General features: G+C 42.8%; 1 protein-coding gene across 3 annotated transcripts; it reads right to left on the bottom strand.

Moving 5' to 3' along the window:
* Nucleotides 1-45: 45 nt before the first annotated feature.
* On the bottom strand, nt 46-27,592 carry LOC139421451 (growth arrest-specific protein 7-like). 3 transcript variants are annotated; one of them, XM_071172372.1, is made up of 14 exons: nt 27,354-27,592; nt 25,097-25,217; nt 23,415-23,492; nt 20,397-20,485; nt 17,901-17,963; nt 12,227-12,325; nt 11,472-11,587; nt 10,246-10,320; nt 10,039-10,117; nt 9,164-9,292; nt 8,436-8,559; nt 6,318-6,397; nt 6,087-6,185; nt 46-2,171 (listed from the first exon to the last, which is right to left on the bottom strand). In XM_071172372.1, exons 4-14 carry the CDS (start codon nt 20,451-20,453, stop codon nt 2,058-2,060), a joined length of 1,035 nt encoding a protein of 344 aa, XP_071028473.1. In that variant the 5' UTR covers nt 20,454-20,485; nt 23,415-23,492; nt 25,097-25,217; nt 27,354-27,592; the 3' UTR covers nt 46-2,057. The 3 variants fall into 3 exon arrangements, with proteins under 3 accessions (XP_071028473.1, XP_071028472.1, XP_071028470.1); XM_071172369.1 differs by lacking the exon at nt 46-2,171 and having other exon boundaries at nt 4,549-6,185; XM_071172371.1 differs by lacking the exons at nt 20,397-20,485; nt 23,415-23,492; nt 25,097-25,217; nt 27,354-27,592 and having other exon boundaries at nt 17,901-18,760.

Here is a 27,592-nt window from a genome sequence, read left to right as displayed (position 1 = left end):
CTGTATGTAAGCCAGTATATGATAATGAAACAAAACCCTTTTAAGTCTTGTCAAATCGTATTTCCAAGGAAACGATTTATTGTAAACACAGCATTCTACAGTATATTGTCTGGACAAAGGTCACCAATGATTTGACATTTCTTTAAAGATTGGAAACATTTGAATTGATGTACATGAGAAATGGAAATCAGTTAACAAAAGGCAATTAAATCAACATTACTACAAAATGAGTGGTTAAGTTAAGTACATTAACTTCTAATGTAAGAACTTTACCATAACACATAACATTGACACATACTGTAGCAGGATAACTTATACAATAAGTACAACATTTCAATCTGGATTAGTTTGGGATAGAATAATGCAAATAATTTCAGTGGTATTTTCATATTTTCTCACCTAGAAACAATGTGGATAAGGCATGTATATACTGAATAGACGTTGTCTATATACTGATAGATGTGTTCTCTGTTTGCATGTCTTGGCATAGTGAATGTATTATCCACATTAGAATATGAAAGGAGTGATAGTCTGAGGAGATGGTCCATAAACACAGAAAGTCCCTGCTTTGTTACACTTCCAGAATAACTAACGGCAAAACGCAGACTGACAGACAGACAGACACACAAACATGCAGTATTTTATATCATGTTATGTACGCTTGTTTAGGTGGATATGTTGGCTAAAGGCTATGCTATTATCTGTTAATAGCATACTGTATGAAATGTATGGTCAGTAACACTGACCACTTTTTCTGATGAGCTTTTGCGAGTCATTAAAATGTGACTTGGAGCTTCCAAGTGATGACTCCTCTTGGATATACAAAGTGGACTGTATTTAGGATAAATGCAAAATAGCAATTCCCAACTCTAAGCAATGGTTGACACACAAAGTGGCGTGCAAAATGAATGAATGACTTTAGAATCTGTTGACTATTATCCTGTTATAATTCATTGACAAACAACAAGGTACAAACATTTAGTTGACCGAAAGTGCAAGGCCACTTAAACAGTTAACAGCAAAATACATCTAGCTTGTATCTACAAATATACACTGATGCAGAATAGAATATATCAAGAACATTCCAGGTACTGTTTATAACCTTGAGGCACTAAAAGGTGTTCATTGTAACATGGATCGTCGTCATCATTGTCTCACCACTGATCCAAAATAGACTCAGGCCTATGTTCCAATCTGCCACACGAGGTGACGTGTGACAACATGCTGTTTCACAATCCTAAACATCTTACCCTATTCAACTTTGAGCGAGGTTGTTGTACATAAATTCATGTTCATGACAAACCTTAATGAGTTGATTCACTCTTGTTCATTGAGTGCAGTAACTTGGAGTATATACTTTCTGTAAACACATCCCATATACATTGTACTACAGTGCCAAGACAGCCATCATATTTCACAAATATGCACTTAACCATATACAGTTAATGTAAGATATTTTCCCAAAACATGCAAATCTTGACAGGTAAAATGAATGGGCGTAAATATGAAAATATATCATAATTAATCTAGGATATCACATAATGTTTCATGTTCCAGTATCTAAAATAAAGTGAAATGTTAAAAATTAGTTGTTCAGTTTATATGCCAAAATTATAAGGTTTTACAATGCATCCAATCTATTTCTCAAATACATAAAAATTAATCATTCTTCATAGTGGAAACTTCTAATTTTACAACAGATAAAACCCAAAATAATTGTTTAAGCTTGTTTAGTGGCATTCATTATACAGAGTAAAACTATCAAACATTGTATTACTGTAACATGCTGGTATTTGGACTATTGATCTCTTGTTTTTCCATTGTAGGTTCAAAAGCACTGCATTGGGAATGCTAACTTTTCTCCAGTTATCACTGAGATAACATTGTGCTATTCTGATGTCATCATAGACAGAATGTACAGGCCTCACCTTATCCTGAACATACATGCACCTGCACCTGTAGCTGTAGTTGGAATGTTTTGTGAGAGGCCTGGGATTCTGACAGTATGGAGGTGGAGGTGTTGCCTCTGGCTGCTTGAGGTACGTCAGTGTAGTTAACTATATGTCCATGTCCACAGGGCGGAGATCCCCGGTCTTGTGCTCCTGCACCCACAGCTCTCGGTCTTTGGCTGGGTCCACACTCTGAAGCAGCTGATCCACTGGCTCCACCGTCTGCCAACACACACACACACACACACACACACACACACACACACACACACACACACACACACACACACACACACACACACACACACACACACACACACACACACACACACACACACACACACATACACACACACCGCTCATATGGACTTTCATCACACATGAAGCCAACACTGACACATCTCATAGACAATGTAAATGCTTAGAGAACTCATAGATGCTCATACAGAACACAATGAGGGGAGAGACAGACACTTCTATCCATAGTGGACAGGGTTAAGCGTACTGTTTCTGGAGACACATCGAGCTGCCTTTTGCTAATACAACTGGAGGCAAAGAAGTGTGCCAGCAGGTATCAGCTGAGCTTGTTATAGTGGCCCTCTAAAGGACAACCTCCTTATTAGGCTGATCAGTAGTGTGTGCCACCTGTAATTGGCCTTCACCATCACCCAAAGTGGCACTACCCTTGGTACAGGACCCTCAACGTCTCGTTAGATCTGCAGGTGTTTGCACCTCCTAAATGAGGAGAGCATCTGGGTTCATTCTCCCTGTTCAAGTATGGCCCAGTAAAAACAGTCATCAGGGAGTGATAACAGCTGGTGAAGGGGTGACACAGGTATGGTGATCGAGTTTGGAGGCAGTGAAATCCTTTTAACTGTTTGGCCAGCATTTTCACAACAAACATGCTTACCAAAACGTTGATCTGAGTACATTGCACAAATCCTTTGTATTGGGATACTTGATCTAGAATTGTTAGCTAAATGGATCTGCTTTAAAAAAAATCAACATACACCACACTCCAAATTACCTATTTCACTGATGACCATTCTGTTTTACTGTAGCACTATGCTCTCCAAAAGAAGGTAATCATCACACAAAGTGCAACCTATGTTGTATATTTCATTCTTTAACAGTTCCAAACGGCTCATCAATTAACTAGGCTGCCCATGGCCAGTCTGGTCTTATAGACTAGATGTAACATAGTAAATGTAAATACAGGACACTAAAATTAGTATGATATGTTACGTTTGGCATGGTTACATAAGACAGAAGGTTACGGGTATAACGCGAACGTCTAGCAATCCAAAATTTGCGTACTCGAATCTCATCACAGACAACATTAGCATTTTAGCTCATTAGCAACTTTGCAACTCCTTACTACTTTTTAGATACTTTGAAACGACTTAGCACAGGGGTCTCCAACAGATCAATCTCGCAGCCCACCTATGAGTAGCTCGCCAACAATTCTGAAAGTGCATGCATTTTTCACGTTCCACCGCAAACTGGTTGGTTGGTTGATTGGTTTCTCAAATGATTGCCTCGCCTGGTTCACCAACTACTTCTCTGATAGAGTTCAGTGTGTCAAATCGGAGGGTCTGTTGTCCGGACCTCTGGCAGTCTCTATGGGGGTGCCACAGGGTTCAATTCTTGGGCCGACTCTCTTCTCTTCTCTTCTCTTCTCAATGATGTCGCTCTTGCTGCTGGTGAGTCTCTGATCCACCTCTACGCAGACGACACCATTCTGTATACTTCTGGCCCTTCTTTGGACACTGTGTTAACAACCCTCCAGGCAAGCTTCAATGCCATACAACTCTCCTTCCGTGGCTTCCAATTGCTCTTAATCACAAGTAAAACTAAATGCATGCTCTTCAACCGATCGCTGCCTGCACCTGCCCGCCTGTCCAAAATCACTACTCTGGACGGCTCTGACTTAGAATACGTGGACAACTACAAATACCTAGGTGTCTTGTTAGACTGTAAACTCTCCTTCCAGACCCACATCAAACATCTCCAATCCAAAGTTAAATCTTGAATTGGCTTCCTATTTCGCAACAAAGCATCCTTCACTCATGCTGCCAAACATACCCTTGTAAAACTGACCATCCTACCAATCCTCGACTTCGGCGATGTCATTTACAAAATAGCCTCCAATACCCTACTCAACAAATTGGATGCAGTCTATCACAGTGCCATCCGTTTTGGCACCAAAGCCCCATATGCAACCCACCATTGCGACCTATACGCTCTCGTTGGCTGGCCCTCGCTTCATACTCGTTGCCAAACCCACTGGCTCCAGGTCATCTACAAGACCCTGCTAGGTAAAGTCCCCCCTTATCTCAGCTCTCTGGTCACCATAGCATCACCCACCTGTAGTACCTGCTCCAGCAGGTATATCTCTCTGGTAACCCCCAAAACCAATTCTTTCTTTGGCCGCCTCTCCTTCCAGTTCTCTGCTGCCAATGACTGGAACGAACTACAAAATTCTCTGAAACTGGAAACACTTATCTCCCTCACTAGCTTTCAGCTCACAGATTACTGCACCTGTACATAGCCCACCTATAATTTAGCCCAAACAACTACCTCTTTCCCTACTGTTTTTATTTTATTTCTTTATTTATTTATTTTGCTCCTTTGCACTCCATTATTTTTATTTCTACTTTGCACATTCTTCCATTGCAAATCTACCATTCCAGTGTTTTACTTGCTATATTGTATTTACTTTGCCACCATGGCCTATTTTTGCCTTTACCTCCCTTATCTCACCTCATTTGCTCACATCGTATATAGACTTGTTTCTACTGTATTATTGACTGTATGTCTGTTTTACGCCATGTGTCGTTGTATGTGTCGTTGTCGTTGTATGTGTCGGACTGCTTTGCTTTATCTTGGCCAGGTCGCAGTTGTAAATGAGAACTTGTTCTCAACTTGTCTACCTGGTTAAATAAAGGTGAAATAAATCAAATGAAAATAAAAACGGACAAACAAATCTCAAACAAAGTATCAGAGACCGCAAGATCCCAACTACAATCTAATCAACGCAACATTGACATTATCCCACCATTGGTTAGCCACTATTCGCTTAAAAAGCCAAACCTAACACGATATCTGCCAATTAATTTATTACTTGGCAGAAGTACTGTATATCATTTGTGTCTATTATTTGCAAACGTTACCATTAAATAAGCATCAGTAGTACATCAGTAGTACAGAACCATTGCTAGACCGGCACATTAGATGGCACATTGCTCACTCTCTATGCGCAATTAAAGGGTTAGATGCACAATTAAAGGGGAATTATACTTAAATCTAAACGTGTCTTCAGTCTTCTGATGTGATTTAGGCATTGACATGGACTCAGAACATCCAATTTCGTTTCTCTATGAACAAGTGTCATTTGGAAATTGAAAAACAAAAACAATCTTAAACCAGGAAAAATAAAACTGAAATAACATAATTTGGGAAAATATAAAACCATTTGGATTTTATAGAGCCCCCCCTTTAGATTTGTTTATTAACAAACATTACCAGGTATATTGACAGAAAACATAATGCACTACTCCTGTACACTAAGGTCCCAGGGAAGAGCTGGAGGGGAGAGGAGAAGAGAAGAATGTGACTATTTTAAGCCTAGAAAAAAATGAGTAGCTCGTGACATGTTTCATTTTTTAAAAGTAGCTCTCATGTCAGAAAAGGTTGGCTAAACCTTAATCTAACCCTTAACCTAACTCATAAAACTAACCTTAACCATAACCTTAACCCAACCTTAACCCCTAACCCTAACCACCTAGCTAACATTACAATTCATAATTCGTAACATATTGTACAAATTGCAATTCATCACATATGAATTGTAATTTGTAACATATCATACGAAATAGATGGACATCTACAAATGAATACATACCATACAAAACGTAACATATCATGCTAATTGGGGTGTCCAATATCATGCTAATTGGGGTGTACTTTTACTATGTTACGTCTAGGTCTGTTACGGTGACCGTATTCTACCCTTGAGTCCAGGCTGTCATGACTGACAGATTGGTTGTCTGCCTCCAGCAAACAGCCACATGTTCTGTCAGGCTGACTCAAGGGAACAGCCACTTGTACTGTAAGTGAAATGGACACATGGCTCACACTTTGGTTGAACATGTCAGTTTCATGTCGCAGCGTTGTGTACTGGCGTAAATCTTGTCGTATCATCTCCACCCTCTCAACCTCAAGTCTCTCCAGCTCCTGAAGAACAGAGGGAAATACATAGACAAGGAATCAACCTCACTGTCAAAACAAATATAACGATGAACGTGATCATCTTATATTGTTTGTTGTCAACAATGAGACTATGAAGAGTTAGTTAAATTGCATTACCAGGCTTGTGGTGACCATCTCCTCAAACCACTTGGACTGGGCCCGGTTGTACAGGTCCACATTGTGCATGAGGTCATCACCTGTAGAGAACAGATTCAGAGTGGTCATTCAACACAGTGTATTTGACTAGGAGGTAATACTCAACAAATTAACATTACATTTCTGGTATACCTGTGCAGTTAAATTGAGGTAGTTAAAGATGAAGTACTACGGCCTTGAAGTGTTTACTACATTAAATGTAGGCCCTAGATGAACTTATGCATGAGGAAAAGCGTGCATGAACTCAGTCCCTATGTTTCCAGCAAAGGGCACTCAGTAACCATGCCTGTTGCAGTGTGGGACATCTCTATCGATGCAACGTAATGCAGAGGCTAACCTCCGAAGCTAACCTCCGAAGCTAACCTCCGATGCTAACCTCCGATGCTAACCTCCGATGCTAAGTCTATAAAGCTTGGTTCAATAGGGTTGAAGAAAAGTGCAAAGCAAATTTGACCTAGAGACGTTCTTCTACATTTCAGTTCAATCTATTAGACATATATTCCAAAGGCCTACTGTAGAAAGGGTGTAAGAAACAACCTAAAACAAAACTACAGAGGAAGTTATTTTACAATCCAGCCTCTCCAATAATAGCACATCTCAATCTATATGGAAATGAGGCCAGGGTTTTTAATGACATTTGCCCCTGGAAAAAGTGAAAGACACAAGGCAGACATCATCTAAAGCTTGCCTAACGGGATCTATTGATTAGAGCTGTGAACTGAGACTAATTATCTGAGTGGGAGTGAGAATGAACAAGATGCCAGCTTTTATTTATTTATTTTTTCACACTGGCTTTTTCCTCTAAAGTGTGTGCATAGATATGTATGGGAAAAGCAATTACAATCTTGGCGCCAGAACTATTTGTACCATCATACTATCTGGAATACAGATAAATGGGAGCCCCAGGCATTGTACTGCATGGCTGATCATAGCCTCATGTTATCTGAATTAAGCATATTCACTATGATTCCACATTTAAATATAAATGCAAAGCAAGATCTGTTTGTCTCCTAAGCACATGATAATGCAATGATTTTGAGATCCACAGTACAACACAAAACACTGGAAAATATACTTGCAGTATAACAGATGGTTTTAAGTATAAATGAAGAGACATTGCTCAATATTTTTGACTAAGCTAATTGCTTAGTATCATTACATTACTATGGGCTGCTGTTGGCAGTGAGCTTTAGTGTTGTCGGCCTCCTGTCTGAGTTCTCAAACCCCATCCATGTCTGACTGAACGCCCCCACATTCCCTATCTGACTGCAGCACAGCCCCACCTCACCCCCTCTGCCTCCTGCTGGGGAAAACATAGTCTTCTTAGGCAACACAGTCTGGGAATCCACCCCAAGTCTGAACCCTGAGCGTGTGAAACATATCTGCACTGTCCGCAACCCTGTCTCTGCTCCATTTACACAACAGACCCGGCCATGTGTTTGGGACTGTTTGGGATGCCTGGCTGGTCCGGATGGGACAAGTCCTCCATTCATACCCTTGTTCACTGCGACCAAAAGATTAGTCCTGGGGATTGTGGGTAATGGTCCTCTCCAAGCCGACTTATTATCCCACCACAAAAATAGATCATTAAACTTGTTTCCATGTTGAAATACTACTGGCTCTCTTTTGCAATGTGTTCTGGTGTTGTGCCAGGGGATGCTTCCCTCAGAGTTCTCACTCTGTCGGCTATGCCTCTTGTTGCTGATGAAAACACCACCACAACTTTACACAATGGCAGCACAACATCACAAGGGTAGGTAAATTGCGTGCAACGCAAGAGTGGCCTCAAAAGCGGCTTACGCAACATAAAAGCGGCTGCTCAGCGATACAGGGCTGATTTATCAAGAAACACAGCTGTGGGTGAATTGAACGGCTCAGATTTGAAAGGAGAGAGGCAATTTGTCGCCTTTAGAAGTACACTGTGGTAAGTTAATAAAAAGCACACCTGAGAATGCAGCATGCTTTGGGTGCATGTTCTCTCCTCTCTGGGGGTAGAATCGGCACCGCTATGCTGGCGTTTCATGGAACTGTGACGTGCGGCTGCTCTACATATGCTACACGGTGTGTCTAACCCCTGACCTGCTTGTGTGGATTTCCGCCGGGCCTTCTTGATGTCCTCCTCGTGTTTGTTCATGTGCTTGATGTCCAGTTGCTGGGTCTTCACTTCCAGATCTTTCTGCCGGTCTGCCAGGGCTTTACGGGCCTACAGCAACCCAAGCAGCAGTGTGAATACAGAAACAATATGAGTCATTTCATGCTAGTCCTCAGATCTACTGAACCTACAACTATTACCACAGTCATTGCAGCCCTTTCATGTCAGCTACCTATTTCTCCACTCAAATCCCGGCCTCATCCCTTAATCTATTCTTATTTCACATCACAGGATCTTCCTTCATCTCGTCTGTTGAGGCAATTCTCCAATGTCATGATGTAACACTGTTGGAAATGTAAATACAGCACTTGGCAGGCACGAACCGTAAACCCACAAAATCTCCTGTGTGTAATGGATGCCAACTAAAATAAAACGAACAGGACGTTATGATGGATTGATTAATCTAGTCTATATGATTACCATGGGGAGAAAGATAGGCAACAAAAAGCAACAGGTTTTTCCTGAGCAGAAAAACAGTTCATCTTATAATACGGTGAATGGTTTCAATAGTCCAACATAATAATGCTGTGGTGTAGTCAGATCAACCCTAAAACACTTCTTCTGACATACATTTTGGATCATTTAAAGCTTCTCTGGGAAAACCTGAATTGTAGGACAAGGATTATTGGATGCTTTGGTTTAGAATGGTCCATACCTTCTCCACGCCTGCATAGCGGCTGGCCAGCTGCTTCCTGAGATCTATGATGTGGTGATCGTACTTCTTCAACTCCTTCTTGAAGTTGTCTCTGAACGTCAGCAGGGGCTTCTCCACCTCACACTGGAGCTGAAGAGGTACAGTTATTACAGTTGTAATTGATATGTACTTATGTGTAACTACACTGTAACTACATTGTACCTGCCTATCTAACTACTATATAAACACACCAATTTAGAGTCCTGGTAGTCCTATACAGGATATATGTGACCTAGCTGCATAAAGCATGGATATAAATAGTCATGAAAAGTGCACTTAGGCCACTATATGTTCAAGAGGATTTCTCACTCTTCCACAGGTTACCTAACCCCATCCCATCAGCCGTGGTGTCTCCGAGCTCAGAGGAGAGGGGATCATGGCGGGCTGCATGTCCGCAGCCTGGGGCTCATCAGAAGACACCACTAATTAATCAGACAATGGAGGCTATGTATAGCTTCAAGGCTACCTCTGATTTATTTTAAGCATTCTTAAGACCCAGTAGAGTTTTTTTCTTCACTGGTAATTGCTGCTGTAAGCCCCCCCTCTTTTTTCTTTGCCCATGTCAGACCAGAGTGAGGTAAACAAACACCCCAGTACGTGGTCCTAGAGGCCTTGGATTGACCAAAGGAACACATAAATAAACTGACTGCCAACTAAGCCTTCTCTGAGGGCTCCATAGGCCATAGAAAATACATCTTATAATGTTATTGAAGGTATGAGTGAAGCATGGATGTTGTCCACTTCCATCAGTTCACATGGACATTTTAGAATGTTCTTGGTCTGTTACAGTACATGCAATCTATAACATCCACAGTATCTTCTAGCAAGACAGCAACCTTGTTGGAGAACTTGAGGTGGACTTCAGCCTCGTCATGACAACTCCTCTTCAGCTGGGCCCAAGCTTCCCCAAGGGTTCTGGAATGGGATCACACAAGAGACATCAACCAAACTGGATAGAATGGATGGGAAAACACCCAAGTAGCAAACAGGTATATGGTGAAGAATATAGAACGAATAGAAATCTATTCTGTTAACTCACTCACCCTTCCTCCTGAGCAGCCAAGGGGCTCTGGGAGAGCTTGGAGAGGTTCTTAGAGTATTCATCTTCAATCTTTATCCTGCAACGGACAAAGACAGCCATGGGGCTCTAAAGTATGGGACTCCAGGGAAGACCAATAGAGGAGAACATTTTTTAAAGCTGACAGAGTTTTAGAGGAGCATTGGTGCATGGAGACATTGTCCTCCAGTATATCACCGACACCCAAAGACATACAACACTGTGGCCACTATGATGTTCAAAGGCAGAAGCCTATTATTCTGTGCTGAGAAGATATCCTCTAACAACAGCCTGGATATGAGTTAATGCACTTTCCTGTGGAAAGGCCAGAGATGGGAATGATGTGAGGCTATTTACTCATGGCCACCCTGAGGGCGACTCAGAAATGCCAGCCATATTTCTGTGACATTCAATTATCCCACAAATACCCATTAACCATACACATCTGAGTAAACCTGTCCTCTACGGGAGGTCACGAAGGCCATTCCAAAGAAATGGATATGGCCAGAATCTGACATCAGGTCAGCTGTCTCACTGAACCAATGAAGAAAGGTCAGCCATGAATTAGAATGTTGGGGAATGGGACCTTTAAATGAATTGTGTGAATACAGTCAGGGGAAAAAGTGAAAGTTCACTTAATTCTCAAGTCTATTGAGTCAATGGGAACTTTTGTTGTGGGCGCAAAATGGGGCCTCTTGCTATGCTGAAGCCTATGAAAGCATATGTTTAGGATGTCCACTTTATGTACGTCTACAACTTAACGTTATAAACCTAGTACAGTACAACACATGTCTCTGAATTCAAATGTGCATGGGGATGATACACCTGGGGCGGCAGCTAGCCTGGGGGTCAAGAGTGTCGGGCCAGTCCCCAAGTCGACTAGGTGAAAAATCTGTCCATGTGCCCTTGAGCAAGGCACTTAACCCGAATTGCTCCTGCAAGTCGCTCTGAAGAAGAGCGTCTGCTAAATAAATACATTGTAAATATATGAATAGATACTATAGAGTGGAGCCAGGTTGTCAAGGACAAAATAACCCATGCTCTACAATAACATAATGACAAGAGAACCCTGTTTCACCCTGATAAGACACGACAAACAGTCCAAATAAGATTACGATCAAAAAAGATACGATAAAGAGAATCAATAACATTTCCCAACACACTAAATACACAGTACCACTGACCCCTTCCAAGCTGACTATGTTGTGTTACCTCTCCCGGACGAACTCAGCCATCTCTTTCTGCATCTGTTTGCCCTTGAGCTGTTTCTGCAGCAGCACCTCAAAGCCGCCCACAGAGGGGGTCCCTTGGGGGTCCTTCTTGTCAGTCTGAGGGAGAGGATGGAGCATCAATCACACACGCAGACCTATACAGCCACAGACTTCATTTCATGGAGAAAATGACATTGTTTACATTGAGTGTGTGTGAGTGGTGAGGGGTGTTGGGGAGTGTGTGTGTGTGGATGAGTGTATGAGTCAGAGAACTACAAACGTATGGGTTAAGGAGTGCATGCGCATGTGGGTGTGTTCGTCATTTGCGTGTGAGTTATGAGTGTGTGTGTGTCTAAGGGTTGAACAAGGAGCAGCACATCCCACTATGTGTAACAGGATGCGGATACGACAGGGAGTGATGTGGTAGCCCCACGTGAACCAGAGGTGACAGATTCAATTCACACAATGGGCTTGAGCTTTGGCTGAGTGGAGCACATTATGCCACAGAAATACAGACAGCCACTGAGAACATGACTCAGTGGAACAAGAACAACCATCCAAATCACAGTTCAGTGAAAAGAGGCTTCTGTTACAATCATGTTTGTAGACACGAGTTGGCGTTAATATGACAGACAAAATCTACCCTGTTGGATTCAAAGTCATATGTAACAGGGCTGAGATTCCTATAAACATAGGAAGTAGGGATCTTATTCTATGAGCTGGAGAGTGGTTTAGAGATGTCAGGCGCTATCTTACCCAGAAGTAGTCACAGTAGCTCCACTCATTGGGCTTCAGTAGCTGCTGCTCTGGCTGATCTGGCGTCACACTGGGCAGCGGGAAGGTGACACAGTTGATCTGAATGCAAAAAAATAGTGAGACGAATTCAAGAGAGTGAGAGACAAGTGAGAGAGGTTTCTGTGAGACATCAGAGGGAGAGGAAGAAGGAAAGGAGGAGGAGGAGGAAAAGAGACTAATTGCCTTAAACTCTCAGGAATGAATGTGGGAGAAACGCTATGGTTAGAGCAGACATCAAAGGTGCCATTTGTGGGAGATGTGCATAGAAGCTTCTCATTTGGAGACGGGACATGGAGGCTCGGTTTGTGTCTGTCATGAGGACGGGAGTAAAGGTCAGGAATGAGTAAATACTCTCCGGGGGTGTTGGTCATCAAGATGGTGACCCAGAGAACCCTCGGAGGTGGAGAGGGGGGGGGGGGGGGGGATTGAGAGGGACAGAGAGAGGGGAGAGGGACAGAGAAATAGGGAGAGAAAAGAGAGGGGGGAGAAAGAGAGAGCACAAACCGTCCAGTCCTGGCCTTACGATCCTTACACTTTTTTGTGATAAACTAAAACAACATCATAATGAAGAGAAAGACCTACAATCAGTGATATAGAGGAAACAACCAACAACAACCCAAACTACTGTAGAGCGGAGTCACAGCTAAACACACCCAGCACTCAGACTGAATACACACTCTGGTCCACAGCGTCTTCAATTACCCTTAGAGGACTGCAATTATGTAATGTTCACCATCTGTAACCTCTCCCTGCTGGCACAACAACATGTCCTCTATCTATGCCATACTGCCAATGACATCCCAGCAGACTACATGGACATCCAGACACGCTGAATCTCAGATGCACAAATATGTATTATGTGTTCACTGCTTGGCTAAAGCACACGACAAGGACAAAACACACTGTGCACATGTCTACTAGCTGATTACCATATTTGCTTATGCAACTATGACATCGTTTGAAGCTTTGTGTTGCAAATCATTGAGCGTATTGGGAGTTGAAACTATTTAGAATTATGGAGAGATTTAGAGAAGTTCCTGAGAAAAAACAGTCAAACAATGGAAGCAAGCCCTAAAAGCTATTCTGTAATAAATATTAACATGAGCCCTGTTCTTTCCTGAAGGCAACCAGCCGTCTGCAGAGATCTCCAACTCCTGCTTGAAATCAGTTCTATCAATGACCCCTGGACATCTAATACACACACACACACACACACACACACACACACACACACACACACACACACACACACACACACACACACACACACACACACACACACACACACACACACACACACACACACACACACACACACACACACACACACACACACACACACCTATAAGTCTGCATAATATGCAGGCTTCCACACACCACATGAGATACAGTAGTAGAAACACACATAGAAGTGTCGTAGACTCTTTCTAATGCTACACAACAGGATTTACATAGTTGGTGGAGCCCAGTCACTTTGTTCATTTTCTGCCTGAGAGATCAGACTGATTGTCACGGACACCAGATTTTCCATCACACTGACTCGCCATCTATCACTGCTGTTGTTTATCTCCTGCTCACATCCTCCAGAAAATGAGACTATCTATCTGCAGCATGGCTGTCTCTATAGCTCACTACTCTTTTATGGGCTCTTAGTGGGGTGCTACACTGTTAGGACTCAGAGATTCATATTCATTACCTCTGTGAAAACCAGGGAGAATTGTATGGCACTGTTGGCACTGTGTGGTTTATAGTAGTTGATGTTTTTGGACAGTCAGCAAATCGAGGGTGCTATGGTTCAGCCTGACAGTGTTATGGAGATTCTGAGAGGCAGGCAGGGTCATAGCTTATAAATGATTCACATGATGATGGTCATTCCTGTAGTTTAGAACAGACTAATTACACTTACCCCCAACAGCAGACATTGTTGACAAGTGCCAGTTTGCCTAATCAACCAGAGGGACAGTCTGTCCTCCACCTGCATTCATTATACATTCATTTCCACCCTAAAGGCTTAGGCAAAAGTAGAAAGGTTCATTCATTGCCTGGACGTTTAAAAATTGTGAGCTGGACCTCACACATTGGAATGGTTTAGCTCTGCTGAATAGATATAAATATTACTAGCAGCATGGAAAATAATCCAAACATAAAACACAGAAAATAACCCATGCTTAAAGACATAAAACACAGAAAATAACCCATGCTTAAAGACATAAAACACAGAAAATAACCCATGCTTAAAGACATAAAACACAGAAAATAACCCATGCTTAAAGACATAAAACACAGAAAATAACCCATGCTTAAAGACATAAAACACAGAAAATAACCCATGCTTAAAGACATAAAACACAGAAAATAACCCATGCTTAAAGACATAAAACACAGAAAATAACCCATGCTTAAAGACATAAAACACAGAAAATAACCCATGCTTAAAGACATAAAACACAGAAAATAACCCATGCTTAAAAACATAAAACACAGAAAATAACCCATGCTTAAAGACATAAAACACAGAAAATAACCCATGCTTAAAAACATAAAACACAGAAAATAACCCATGCTTAAAGACATAAAACACAGAAAATAACCCATGCTTAAAGACATAAAACACAGAAAATAACCCATGCTTAAAAACATAAAACACAGAAAATAACACATGCTTAAAGACATAAAACACAGAAAATAACCCATGCTTAAAGCCATAAAACAGAGAACATAACCAGTGCTTAAAGACATAAAACACAGAAAATAACCCATGCTTAAAAACATAAAACACAGAAAATAACCCATGCTTAAAGACATAAAACAGAGAACATAACCAGTGCTTAAAGACATAAAACACAGAAAATAACCCATGCTTAAAAACATAAAACACAGAAAATAACACATGCTTAAAGACATAAAACACAGAAAATAACCCATGCTTAAAAACATAAAACACAGAAAATAACCCATGCTTAAAGACATAAAACACAGAAAATAACACATGCTTAAAGACATAAAACACAGAAAATAACACATGCTTAAAAACATACACAGGGTGTCAACACATAAATCTATCTAATCTAGCTAACACTATCAGAAAATAACTCTTCAGAAAATAACTCTTCCCCCGGCACATACGCGCGCGCGCACACACACGCACGCACGCACGCACGCACACACACACACACACACACACACGCACGCACGCACGCACACACACACACACACACACACACACACACACACACACACACACACACACACACACACACACAGAGAGAGACTGCAGGGTACTCAGCCACTGTTGCTAAGCGACAAATTACTTTTGCTGTAAAGGCACAATACCCCATAATAACAAATATGGAGGAGACAAGGTAACAACAAGTTTACGGGTCTACTGGTCTCAAATCAGTGGAGGCTGGTGTCAATTTAAATGGGAGGATAGGCTCATTAAAATGTATTAAAACACATTAAACACACCATTCCATTCACTCCATTCCAGTCATTAGTATGAGCCATCCTCCCTTCACCAGCCTCCACTGTCTCTAATGGAGGGGCCATGATCCATCCCATATGTGATCTGAGACATGCTCCAGTGGTGGACGTTAAAGTCGTTCATCTGTCCATGACAGCTGGAAGACAGGTCGTGTGACGCAACATGCATCATGGGACAACAGTAAAACACCCTCCTGGACTGACATCATGACGAATGCCATACCCAGCATCATTACACGACACCACTTCTTCTACGCAATGAATGAGTCCCTGAACAAAACCATGAAGATCAATAATCACAGACCAATTACCCATTCATGTGATTTCTTTTTACACCGCAAAGTATAAAACTGCATTATAATGGAATGAATGTAGCCTAATCTAGTGGTCTCCTTTTCTGAGATATTCATTGCTTGATCCATTCATATTTCTACAGAAGACATGACATCATGGTTAAATGTTGAGGATGTGTACAGACCATCATGGCTCATGTAGGATTGGATCGTACACTTAGGATTGGGGTGCACAACAGCACCCCAATCCTTTGTCAACAATGCCATCAATCAAGCCCTATCAAACAAAGCTCACCTGTCAAAAAAGATCTACAGATAAATAAAATAAACATGTTTTCTATTTTTCCACAATATCAATTCAATTTGTTTCCTGAATGGCTCCAGTGTTTCCTATGGCAGTCTTTTCCATTTCAGCACCATTAATCAGTGTGCTATTGCTTTTGTAACCATGGAAACTGGCCTTGCTGCATCTCTCTGTGCAGGTCGGTGGGGCTTCACAATAGGCAGACTGACAGCTCCCGTGGCTGGAGCAGGTCAGCGAGCCCACCGAGCAGAACCAACACTGGGCACACACAGAACTGTCTGTCAGCCCTCAGCCCAGCACTCACCATCTCCTCCTACATTCCTCATTATAGGTTACATAACCACGAGGTCCAGTGTCAGAACAACTTAAACACTCTGAGGGATGTTTTACATAAATCTGGTTACATGTGGTCCACACAAATCCCTAATTTGCTAGAAATTAGTTTCTATATTTCTGAGTATAATGAGTTTAATGAATGCTAGTTATGGATACGTGGGAGTAGGAATTCAAGCTGCGTGTGTGATGTAAATGTTTTCATTAGCTGTTGTTGATGGAGAGTAGAACGGAAATATAATCATGGCTGTAATGTGGAAGTGTTGTTGTGTTTTGGTGAATGCAGTCCTGGGTGAACTGCATTGTCCTGCAGCTATGTGGGGTCCATTGGGGGATGGGAGGGATGCAGCATTACACTCACATAACATATTTCTATGTTTTCTAGAGAAGAAGACTCAGAGGGCTCGTCAGATTCTGGATCTGTCTACAAAGGTCTTGTGCTTGTGCTTTTCAAGAAAATCAAAGCCCATCATACATTGAAAGAGTATGATAAAAACATGACTTTGCTGCATGGGATACCTATTCTCACTCAAAGTCTGCTGCAGCTTCTGTGAACTGAGAGAAATCTGAACCTCTTCATTGCTTGAGGACGCATCTCCTGTGTGTAAATGGCGCTTGTGCAAGCCTCACAAGACCCCACAAGACTGATCGAAGGGAGTAGACACAGTACAGTCCATGAGAAAAAGATTAGCAGTTGACCTGTGGAAACCCCACTGATTAAGACTAATGTTCTATCCAATAGGCTGTTTGGTGTGGCGGCAGTGTTCCTGCACTGTGGGTTCCCCCATTACTCCACAGAGATCTGCAGCCAAACACACTGCTACACAGACACACTGTAGCATAGTGGGTAGATGCAGTACATTTTAACGTTGGCAGATGGTGGAATGAAATACACAAACATCTAGCCTATTGTCGGGTAAAACGTTGTTATCTTCTTTCTTCTGTTCAATTATCTCAAAAGGGAATAATCCTAGCTAAAAATAAACATTCTGTCACATCTGCTGCTTCTCCCTGGTGTAATGGTGCACAGGATCTGTATCCTAAACACAGTCTGAGGCTGCTGCTGCTCTGAGAGAGAAAGGAAACAACAGAGATAGACAGAGAGAGAGAAACAGAGAGAGATAGAGAGAGAGAACACAGAGAGAAAGAGAGAGTGAAGGAGACAGAGAGAGATGGGTAGTGAGATGGAGAGGTTCTGGGTTTGGAGCTCCAGGGTACTCACTGTTATCTTGGTCTCCTTGATCTCCTTGTTCTGCCTCTTGACTGGTGAATTGTTCCCTGGGTTCTGTTGGGAGAGACAGGAGGCATCGTCAACGTCAAAGCTCTCCTCGGTGTCAAAGCTGGCCGCCTCCATCATCACACAACACCGCTTCTCCTCCTGCTCCTCTCTCTGCTCCTCTCTCTGCTCCTCACGGGGAAACCCTGCTCCTGCAACTGAGGCTGCCTCTCACAGCCTGCTTCCTGCCTGACGTGGTGAGTCGAGTGGAGACGCGTCACGGGAGGGGGGGGGGGGGGGGGGGGGGTAAGGGGCGGGGGAGAATGGAGGAGGAGCAGGTGTGAAGTGGAGGGAGGGGGTGGAGGTGGTTGGTCGTAGTCCTAGGAGTGTGACGAGGCTAGCCTCCGGTTAAACTGCTGTCACCCGAGTCTGGAGGTTGACGGCAGGGGGAAGATGCAGCAAGGAGCCCTGTGTCTCCCTACTGTCCATACGGAAAACTAGTGAGACAACACATGGATGGAGCCAGCGGAAGAGAGCGAGAGAGAGTGCTTTAGCAATGTAAACATATGTTTCCCATGCCAATAATGCCCCCTTGAATTTAGCTGAGAGATGGAAGGCTGAAGGAGAGGTGGGGATTTATTTACACATTCGATCACCATGCCTCCCTCTTCCCTCTTCAGAGAGATAGAAAGAAAGAGACAGAGAGAGAGGGATTGTGAGAGAGAGAGAGAGAGAGGGGGATTGAGAGAGAGAGAGAGAGAGAGGGATTGAGAGAGAGAGAGAGAGAGAGAGAGAGAGAGAGAGAGAGAGAGGGGAGAGAGAGGGTTTTGAATGAGGGAGGAGAAGGGGTAAGGTCTGAGGGAAATGGCTTAGTAATGATAACTAGAAGGCTAATTATGATTAAGAGGCAGGAGGAAAAGAGGAGGAGGAGGAGGAGGAGGAGGGAGAAAAACACAACCAATGAACAGCCTCTCTGGCCCCACATGTGTGTTCATGAGCTTTAGAGCTTTGGTCTCTGTGTGTGTGTGTGTGTGTGTGTGTGTGTGTGTGTGTGTGTGTGTGTGTGTGTGTGTGTGTGTGTGTGTGTGTGTGTGTGTGTGTGTGTGTGTGTGTGTGTGTGTGTGTGTGTTTTAGGGAGATGTGTATGTGCATACAATACTGTCTGACTGTGTGGGTGTGTGTTAGCTTAATGACAATACAGCGCGGTGTGGGCACAGGATGTCTGATAATAGTGTGTGGGTACAGGATGTCTGATAATAGAGTGTGGGTACAGGATGTCTGATAATAGTGTGGGTGTTTGCGGAGGTGTGTTTGTGGAGGGCTGATACATCTTTGGATGTTTTTCAGGGGTGGGGGTCCAGAGGGTGGATGAGCGGAAGAATTGATGTACACGTGTGAGAGCATCGTTTGTCCGTGCGGAGGGAGCCAAAGGGTGTGTGTGTGTTTACCCACGAGTGTGTGGTAGTGTTATCTGTGTGGGCATGGCTGCAGCCACACTTATCCTCTCTTTCTCGCTCTCCTTCTCTCCCTCTCTCGTTCTACTCTCTCTCTCTTTCTACTATCTCCCTCTCTCTCTCTTTCTACTATCTCCCTCTCTCTCTAATGAGGGTGTTCCACCAGAGGCTGCAGCATGTTTACAGCGAAAAGCAGAGCTGCCACCGTCCGTACACGTGATCGCCCCAAGGACACCACCCCACTGTGCCCTTCTCTCCACCCCTGCTTATTACAACACCCCCCTGCAGAGGCCAACACAACAACACAGTCAGCTGTAGTAACCCAGTGAAAGCCTCATGCTTCGCATCGACGCACTCTCACCTTCCTTCTCCGAAACATGGCGCCGTTGACCAGCACCTACCGATGTGTCCGGGCTGCTCGGAGCGCGGCAATCCAGCCAGCGGACTTTCCCAGAAGCCCAGGACGCCCAGTTCTCCCAGTTTGAGCTATAAAGATTATCTTGCTGGTGTCCTTACAAAAGCTGACAACAAACCCTGCGGCATGGTCCAAATCTCAGCTGCCCATATGGCCCAAATCTGTCCATGTATTCTCCCGTTAGCTGATGACGGGTACTCACTAACGCTGAGTAATTAGTCACGTGGGTTGGCGTGTAACACTTCTTGGCCCAGGTTCATAGCTGCTCAAAGCAGGACTGGGGAGGAACATAGAGGACCATTTTTGTCCTGAAGAATGTTTGATGCGTGCGACGGATTTCAAGCATACCATATCAAGAATAAACAGTGAATTATTGCATTAAAATAGTAAAAATGTTCATTAGTTTGCCTGCAACATGTTATAGGTGTTACAGGAACCATTATTGAGTTTGAGCTGCTTAATGTTGATGTGAATTCAATATCAGACAACTATTTCACTCCGATCAACACGTTGAGCTGATTGCAATGTTCCAACAGTAATAGACTTAACGGGTTGGACAAAATATAGGTTTATCAGGTGAAGTCCCTTTTAAAAAGGGTATTGCAGACTGCATTGCTGAGTTGAAAGTCTCACCTGTTTGTCCATAGTGGTTCTCCGTAGGGGCACGCCAGGGGGGTCCGTGGGATGCATAGCACTTCCTGTGGTGTAACGTGTTCCATTGACTACAGGGGAAAAGATCAGAAATGTCATTGAGATGATTGACAGATTAAACCCGCTCATTACTGAATCAGTTCAGAACCATAAACAGATGGGGGAACATACAACTCCTTCATGTGACGGACTGGGTACCAATCCATCATAGTGAAAAAGTCAGGTTGTGCTAATGTCTTCAAGTGACATCTTAATGTTATGGAGTCGTTTGCATCCTAACAGTAGGGAATAATACATCCCTATTCATCATCCAGACAGAAAGCAGTTTGCACTCCCTTATATCCCTCCTTTGTCCCAGCTTTAGTCCATCTCACTGGGCTACGGCTCAGTACACAGCATATCTCATAGGTGTTTTCATCTTCTTCTCCCTCTGGCCCATAAGAAAACAATGGCCTTAAAATAATGCAAACGGCCTAAAGGGAGATGATCCTGTGTGTATGTATGTGTGTGTGTGTGTGTGTGTGTGTGTGTATGTGTGTGTGTGCGTGTGTGTGTGCGTGTGTGTGTGTGTGTGTGTGTGTGTGTGTGTGTGTGTGTGTGTGTGTGTGTCACAGCCCTGCATATGTCTATGGTAATGTCCCTACTCACATCCTACAGGGTCCTAATGGTTCCTCATCAGCCGTGATTCATGGCCTGTCTCTGCATATCAAGGAAGCCCATCTCAAAATGAGCTAGAGTATTATTACAATTGAAGTCGGAAGTTTACATGCACCTTAGCCAAATACATTTAAACTCAGTTTTTCACAATTCCTGACATTTAATCCTAGTAAAAATTCCCTGTCTTAGGTCAGTTAGGATCACCACTTTTTTCAAGAATGTGAAATGTCAGAATAATAGTAGAGAGAATGATTTATTTATGCTTTTATTCACATTCCCAATGGGTCAGAAGTTTACATACACTCAATTAGTATTTGGTAGCATTGCCTTTAAATTGTTTAACTTGGGTCAAATGTTTCAGGTAGCCTTCCACATAAGTTGAGTGAATTTTGGCCCATTCCTACTGACAGAGCTGGTGTAACGGAGTCAGGTTTGTAGGCATCCTTGCTCGCACACGCTTTTTCAGTTCTGCCCATACATTTTCTATGGGATTGAGGTCAGGGCTTTGTGATGGCCACTAAAATGCCTTGACTTTGTTGTCCTGTTTTATTTCATCAGACCAGAGGACATTTCTCCAAAAAGTACAATCTTTGTCCCCATGTGCAGTCGCAAACCGTAGTCTGGCTTTTTTATGTCGGTTTTGGAGCAGTGGCTTCTTCCTTGCTGAGCAGCCTTTCAGGTTATGTTGATATAGGACTTGTTTTACTGTGGATATAGATACATTTGTACCCGTTTCCTCCAGCATCTTCACAAGGTCCTTTGCTGTTGTTCTGGGATGGATTTGCACTTTTCACACCAAAATACGTTCATCTCTAGGAGACAAAACGCGTCTCCTTCCTGAGCGGTATGACGGCTGCATGGTCCCATGGTGTTTATACTTGCGTACTATTGTTTGTACAGATGAACTGGGTACCTTCGGGCGTTTGAAAATTGCTCCCAAGGATGAACCAGACTTGTGGAGGTCTACAATATTTTTTTCTGAGGTCTTGGCTGATTTCTTTTGATTTTCCCATGATGTCAAGCAAGGCCTTGAAATACATCCACAGGTACACCTCCAATTGACTCAATTGATGTCAATTAGCCTATCAGAAGCTTCTAAAGCCATGACATAATTTTCTGGAATTATCCAAGCTGTTTGAAGGCACAGTCAACTTAGTGTTTGTAAACTTCTGACCCACTGGAATTGTGATACAGTGAATTATAAGTGAAATAACCTGTCTGTAAACAATTGTTGGAAAAATTACTTGTGTCATGCACAAAGTAGATGTCCTAACCGACTTGCCAAAACTATAGTTTGTTAACAAGGAATTTGTGGAGTGTTTGAAAAACGAGTTTTAATGACTCCAACCTAAGTGTATGTAAACGTCTGACTTCAACTGTACATCAGCATGACTCCTGAGGGAAGCTGAGCACCACAGCCATGTAAAGACACAACATAATGACCGCTGAGGGAAGCTGAGCACCACAGCCATGTAAAGACACGACATAATGACCCAGCTCTACCTCACACATAATGGAGCAGAGACCAGGTGAATAGGGATCAGACGGGGATACCCTGTTAGAGAGACATATACAGAAATATATATCAAGGGATCAAGCTATTTTACGAGGTCTCAGAACAACAGTGTGCTAAAATGGAATGGTACGAAGTCTCACTAGGTATCTGTGGTATCATCAACAGAATGCTCTGCCACAGATAGGGAGCCCATGGAGGTGCCATCATACTTATTCTAGACCCATGGCTGACTCCATGAATGCTTTGCATTATCCAAGCAGACTGAGTTATGGACTCAGATACAGGCAGTGTAATCTGAGCCCACCTCCTGTTCAACACTACTTCACCCTCTCTAACCTTACCCCCAATCCACCCAATCCCTAACTTCCTGGGGCTCGTCTCCAGTGCCGGGCCGGGGCATCCGGAGCCCAGGGAGGATCCGGGCTGGACTAGCCAGGCAGAGAGATCCCTCAACCTGGGCTCCGTTACTGCCCGCGCCCCTTCTGGGAGGATTAGCCTTGTCTGGTCTGACAAATCCCTACAGCTGGCTGTTCTCTCCCTGGTTGTTCTCCTAGTGTGTGGAGAGAACATGCCAGCAGTGGAATACCATCTACTGGCCTGGGATGGTGTTCCTCGGACATACAGTAATGAGAGGCAGAACCTGAAATGCCCCTAAATAAGCCAACAAGTGTTCCAGTGAGCTAGGTCAAGTTAGATTGCTAAGGCTTCAGTTGTACAGCTACTACACAGCGAAGAAGAGGAATTGCTATATCGATGCAAGCAACACTTTGACACTTATTTAACTCAATAGATATGGTAGATTTAAATCAGAAGAGGCTTGATGTTACCTTCTGGTAAGGAGTTCCTTTGTGCCGGTGGTCTCACTGGGGTTCCATAAGTAGCAGAGGGCCGTTTCCATGTTGTTTCTGGAAGGACACATAAATAGTTAAAGCCAAATGAGGAGTAAGGCACAATGGACACACAGTTCCACAGTTTCCATGAACGCTGAATGAAACTCTAAAGAACACAGGTGGAGAGCACAACCATTCAGAAATGTTCAGAAAGTATTGTAGAGGACATGGTTACACAGGACTATAGAAGGCGACTATAGTGTTCTGATAATCAGTGTTCTCGTTCAGTTGAGAACAGAGAAACAAGACGAGAATACTTGAAATGAAAAGTATTGAAATGAATGATTCACTTGCAGAAAAAACTATTGAGATTCTTGGCATTCTCTGAGAATGTTCCCGGGGCATCAAAGAAACATCTTTTCAGTTAGTGGAGCAAGTAGTCCTTTGTTATCTGGACAGTGTTAGAGAGGCTTTTTGACTTTCAATCAGGCAGAGACACTGAAAAACAATGATCTGATAACGTCGGTACATTACATGCTCTTGAGTAATAAAAGTGTTAGATTTGCTTGAAAATACAACTGAGTGCCCTTTAAAAATAGCATCTCGAATCAGTGTAATTCAAAAACACATTCTAATCATTATGCAGTTGAATTAAAGTCCACGATAGAATTCAGTATAATAATGAGTGTTACAGCATGTGGTTTTATAAAATAGCCCCTGGGTCTTTATCTCTACTACAGTGTGTGGTGTGCCAAGGTGCAGTGTCCTGCCAGAGTTTTGGAGCTGCCGTGGGTGAAGCCTGGCTTTGTCCTGTGGGAAACAGTTTTTTTCTCTGGCTCCTATCCCATTGAGGGACACACACGCACACACACACACACAGAGACACACACACACAGCTCTGTCTGTGTAGTGCAGAATCATACCACCAAATGAAAAGGGTCCGATAAGCATCTGTATAAAAGGTTGGCTGCCTTTTAGCCCTGGTATTAAACAAGCAGGTATTTCTTCTGTCTAGTAATCAGGGGTTGTTTAAATGTCATTACACAGGACGGCTTTGTGGAACACATAGGTAGAGCTGCTGAGGTTCCTGCAGCAGTGGCGGCCATCACCACACATTTGGGCTAATCAGATGAAAGTGGATGAGATGTTAAAAGCCCTCCTTCAGATGAATGCGCTGGAGAGATGTTGATGATGGGGAAGGGTAATGAGCTCTCTGAGACGGCAGCATTTCACAGCAGAATTAGAAACTATGGTTACCAAACAAAACACTGACAAATGGAACTGATGGTTTCTGATTTAAAAAGATGTGAACCTACACACTGGAGAAGGCTGTTAAGGCAAATATCTGTGAATGCTAACCTGACGCAGTAAAAAAAATGAAGTAAGCTTTATGCGTGTGGACGCATCACACTGTTTTTGCTCGTGAAAGGATAAAATATGTATTGGTTCCAGCATAATCGGGCAGGTTATATAGCTACAGTAATAATGCAGATATATACATTATATATACATAGTCAGAGAGGTATTGTAGAAATCTATGGTGCTGGCAGAAGGTGAATCACAGCCAATAGGAGTGGAGGACCTGCCAGATTTCTTCCACCCCCTTCATAATATTGATCCTCCTCTCACATGAGTGAGCATGTCAGTAGGGTTGTGGTGGAGCTGTGTGCCTGGCTTACCTTTGCTGCCGGTGTTGACGTAGTACCTGCATCCCTCGGGAGACTTGTAACATCTCCAGCCTTGGGGAAGAGGGACACTCTTACTCTCATCCCCCGGTGCAGGGCTGGTGGCCGCTGGCTTCTGTCACAAACATACCACTCGTTTCACTACCAGATAATTCATATAAGCTGGGACTGTTTCCCAGTCTTGCTCATATAAATGGTGAGTACAAATATTAACTATTCATTGAGAAATGTTGGTTTTGTTCTGTTTTTTTACTGTAATTGATTTGTGCACTTGATTAGTATACATAATATTCCATACTACGTATCTGCATATCAACGAGGGGTTGTATCAGCCTCATTTCTACCCAGTTACAGTACAAAGTACTCCCACATTTCTAAAGCAGGCTGATCACAGGCGCAGACACAGCTGTGTAGGAAAGATCTGTTTTAATTAGGAACAATGTCATAATTAATATAATGATTCATTCAGGAAATATTGAACTGTGGCAAGCAAAGGGAAAGCTTGTTTGATTGCAGGAAGGGTGTTCTTTTCTTGGAACCCTTCATGTGGTTGTTGGTAAACTGAGAAGACCCCACTGCTGAAAGAGACAAAATAAAGCCCCATTGCACTCTGCAAACCCCCACCTAAACAAGCCTAATGGAACAAAATTAGAGCTCTTTGACAACACAGATCCGCCTTATGTTTATCGATGAGCAAAGGAAGCAAACAAAGAAAAGAAAACCCTCCCTACAATTAAACATGGGCAGGTTTGAAAATGCTGTGGATTTGCTTTGCTGCCTCTGGTACTGGGGGCCTTGAACGTGTGCAAGACATCATGAAATCAGCAGATTATCAAGGTGTTCTGGAGTGCAATGTTCAACCCAGTGTTCTAAAACTGTGTCTCTGTCAGTGGTGTAAAGTACTTGAGTAAAAATATTTTAAAGTACTATTTAAGTCGTTTACTTTACTTTACTATTTATATTTTTGACAACTTTTACTTCACTACATTCCTAAAGAAAATGATGTACTTTATACTCCATACATTTTCCCTGACAAAGTGCTCCAAAGTATTACATTTTAAATGCTGAGCAGGGCAGAAAACGGTCCAATTCACACACTTATCAAGAGAACATCCCTGGTCATCTCTACTGTCTCTGATCTGGCGGACTCAGTGAACACAAATGCTTTGTTTGTAAAGGATGTCTGAGTGTTGAAGTGTGACCCTTGCTATCCGTAAATAAAAAAACAAGAAAATTGTGTCGTATGGTTTGTTTAATATAAGGAGTTTTAAATAATTCATACTTTTACTTTTGATACATAAGTATATTTAAAACCAAATACTTTTAGACTTTTACTCCTGCAGTGGCCAGCAATGAGTCCAGATCTGAATCCCATCATAAACCTATGGTGAGATCAGAAAACAGCAGTTGGTGAAAGGCTTCACTTAAACATTGAAAAATTGGAGCAGTTTGCAGCTGAAGAAGTGTTTTTTCCAGTCATGTTCGCCAAAGGCTGTTTAACCAAGTATTAGCTCCTGGGTGCCATTTATTTTGTCCATGCCATTTGTTGAAATGTTCTTATAAATATATTTATTTACTTAAATAATTTTCTTAAATAACATTGTAAAATTAAGTTTCCCCCAAAAAAATTGGTTCTGCAATGTTGACAAAAATGGTTCCATTTTAACTTATTTCAGTAGTTCAAGGGTTCCAATATATTTGTCCACCACTGCACATGTTCCCTTGAAATCAAATCAAATCAAAGTTTATTTGTTACGTGCACCGAATACAACAGGTGTAGGTAGACCTTACAGTGAAATGCTTACTTACTGGCTCTAACCAATAGTGCAAAAAAGGTGTTAGGTGAACAATAGGTAAGTAAAGAAATAAAACAACAGTAAAAAGGCTATATACAGTATCAAGGCTATAAAAGTAGTGACGCTACATACACACACCGGTTAGTCAGGCTGATTGAGGTAGTATGTACATGTAGATATGGTTAAATGACTATGCATATATGATGAACAGAGAGTAGCAGTAGCGTAAAATAAGGGTTGGTGGGTGGTAGGTGGTGGGTGGCGGGTGGCGGGACACAATGTAGATAGCCCGGTTAGCCAATGTGCGGGAGCACTGGTTGGTCGGCCCAATTGAGGTAGTATGTACATGAATGTATAGTTAAAGTCACTATGCATATATGATATAAACAGAGAGCAGCAACAGCATAAAAAGAGGGTTTGGGGGGGGCACACAATGCAAATAGCCATTTGATTACCTGTTCAGGAGTCTTATGGCTTGGGGGTAAAAACTGTTGAGAAGCCTTTTCGTCCTAGACTTGGCACTCCGGTACCGCTTGCCATGCGGTAGTAGAGAGAACAGTCTATGACTGGGGTGGCTGGGGTCTTTGACCATTTTTAGGGCCGTCCTCTGACACCGCCTGGTGTAGAGAACCTGGATGGCAGGCAGCTTAGCCCCAGTGATGTACTGGGCCATACGCATTACCCTCTGTAGTGC

The sequence above is a fragment of the Oncorhynchus clarkii genome, chromosome 12, assembly GCF_045791955.1.
Source record: "Oncorhynchus clarkii lewisi isolate Uvic-CL-2024 chromosome 12, UVic_Ocla_1.0, whole genome shotgun sequence".
Classification (NCBI taxonomy): domain Eukaryota; kingdom Metazoa; phylum Chordata; class Actinopteri; order Salmoniformes; family Salmonidae; genus Oncorhynchus; species Oncorhynchus clarkii.
Note: the sequence above shows the minus strand (reverse complement) of the source record. Positions and strands in the feature narration are given on the sequence as shown.

What these genes read in the sequence shown, in the direction of transcription:
- LOC139421451 (XM_071172369.1), bottom strand. Translation starts at nt 20,453, where the DNA reads ATGCATCCCACGGACCCCCCTGGCGTGCCCCTACGGAGAACCACTATG. An exon ending in TCAAGGAGACCAAGATAACA is followed by an intron (nt 12,326 to 17,900) that starts GTGAGTACCCTG and finishes TTTTGCATTCAG; the next exon opens with ATCAACTGTGTCACCTTCCC. An exon ending in GCTACTGTGACTACTTCTGG is followed by an intron (nt 11,588 to 12,226) that starts GTAAGATAGCGC and finishes CCTCTCCCTCAG; the next exon opens with ACTGACAAGAAGGACCCCCA.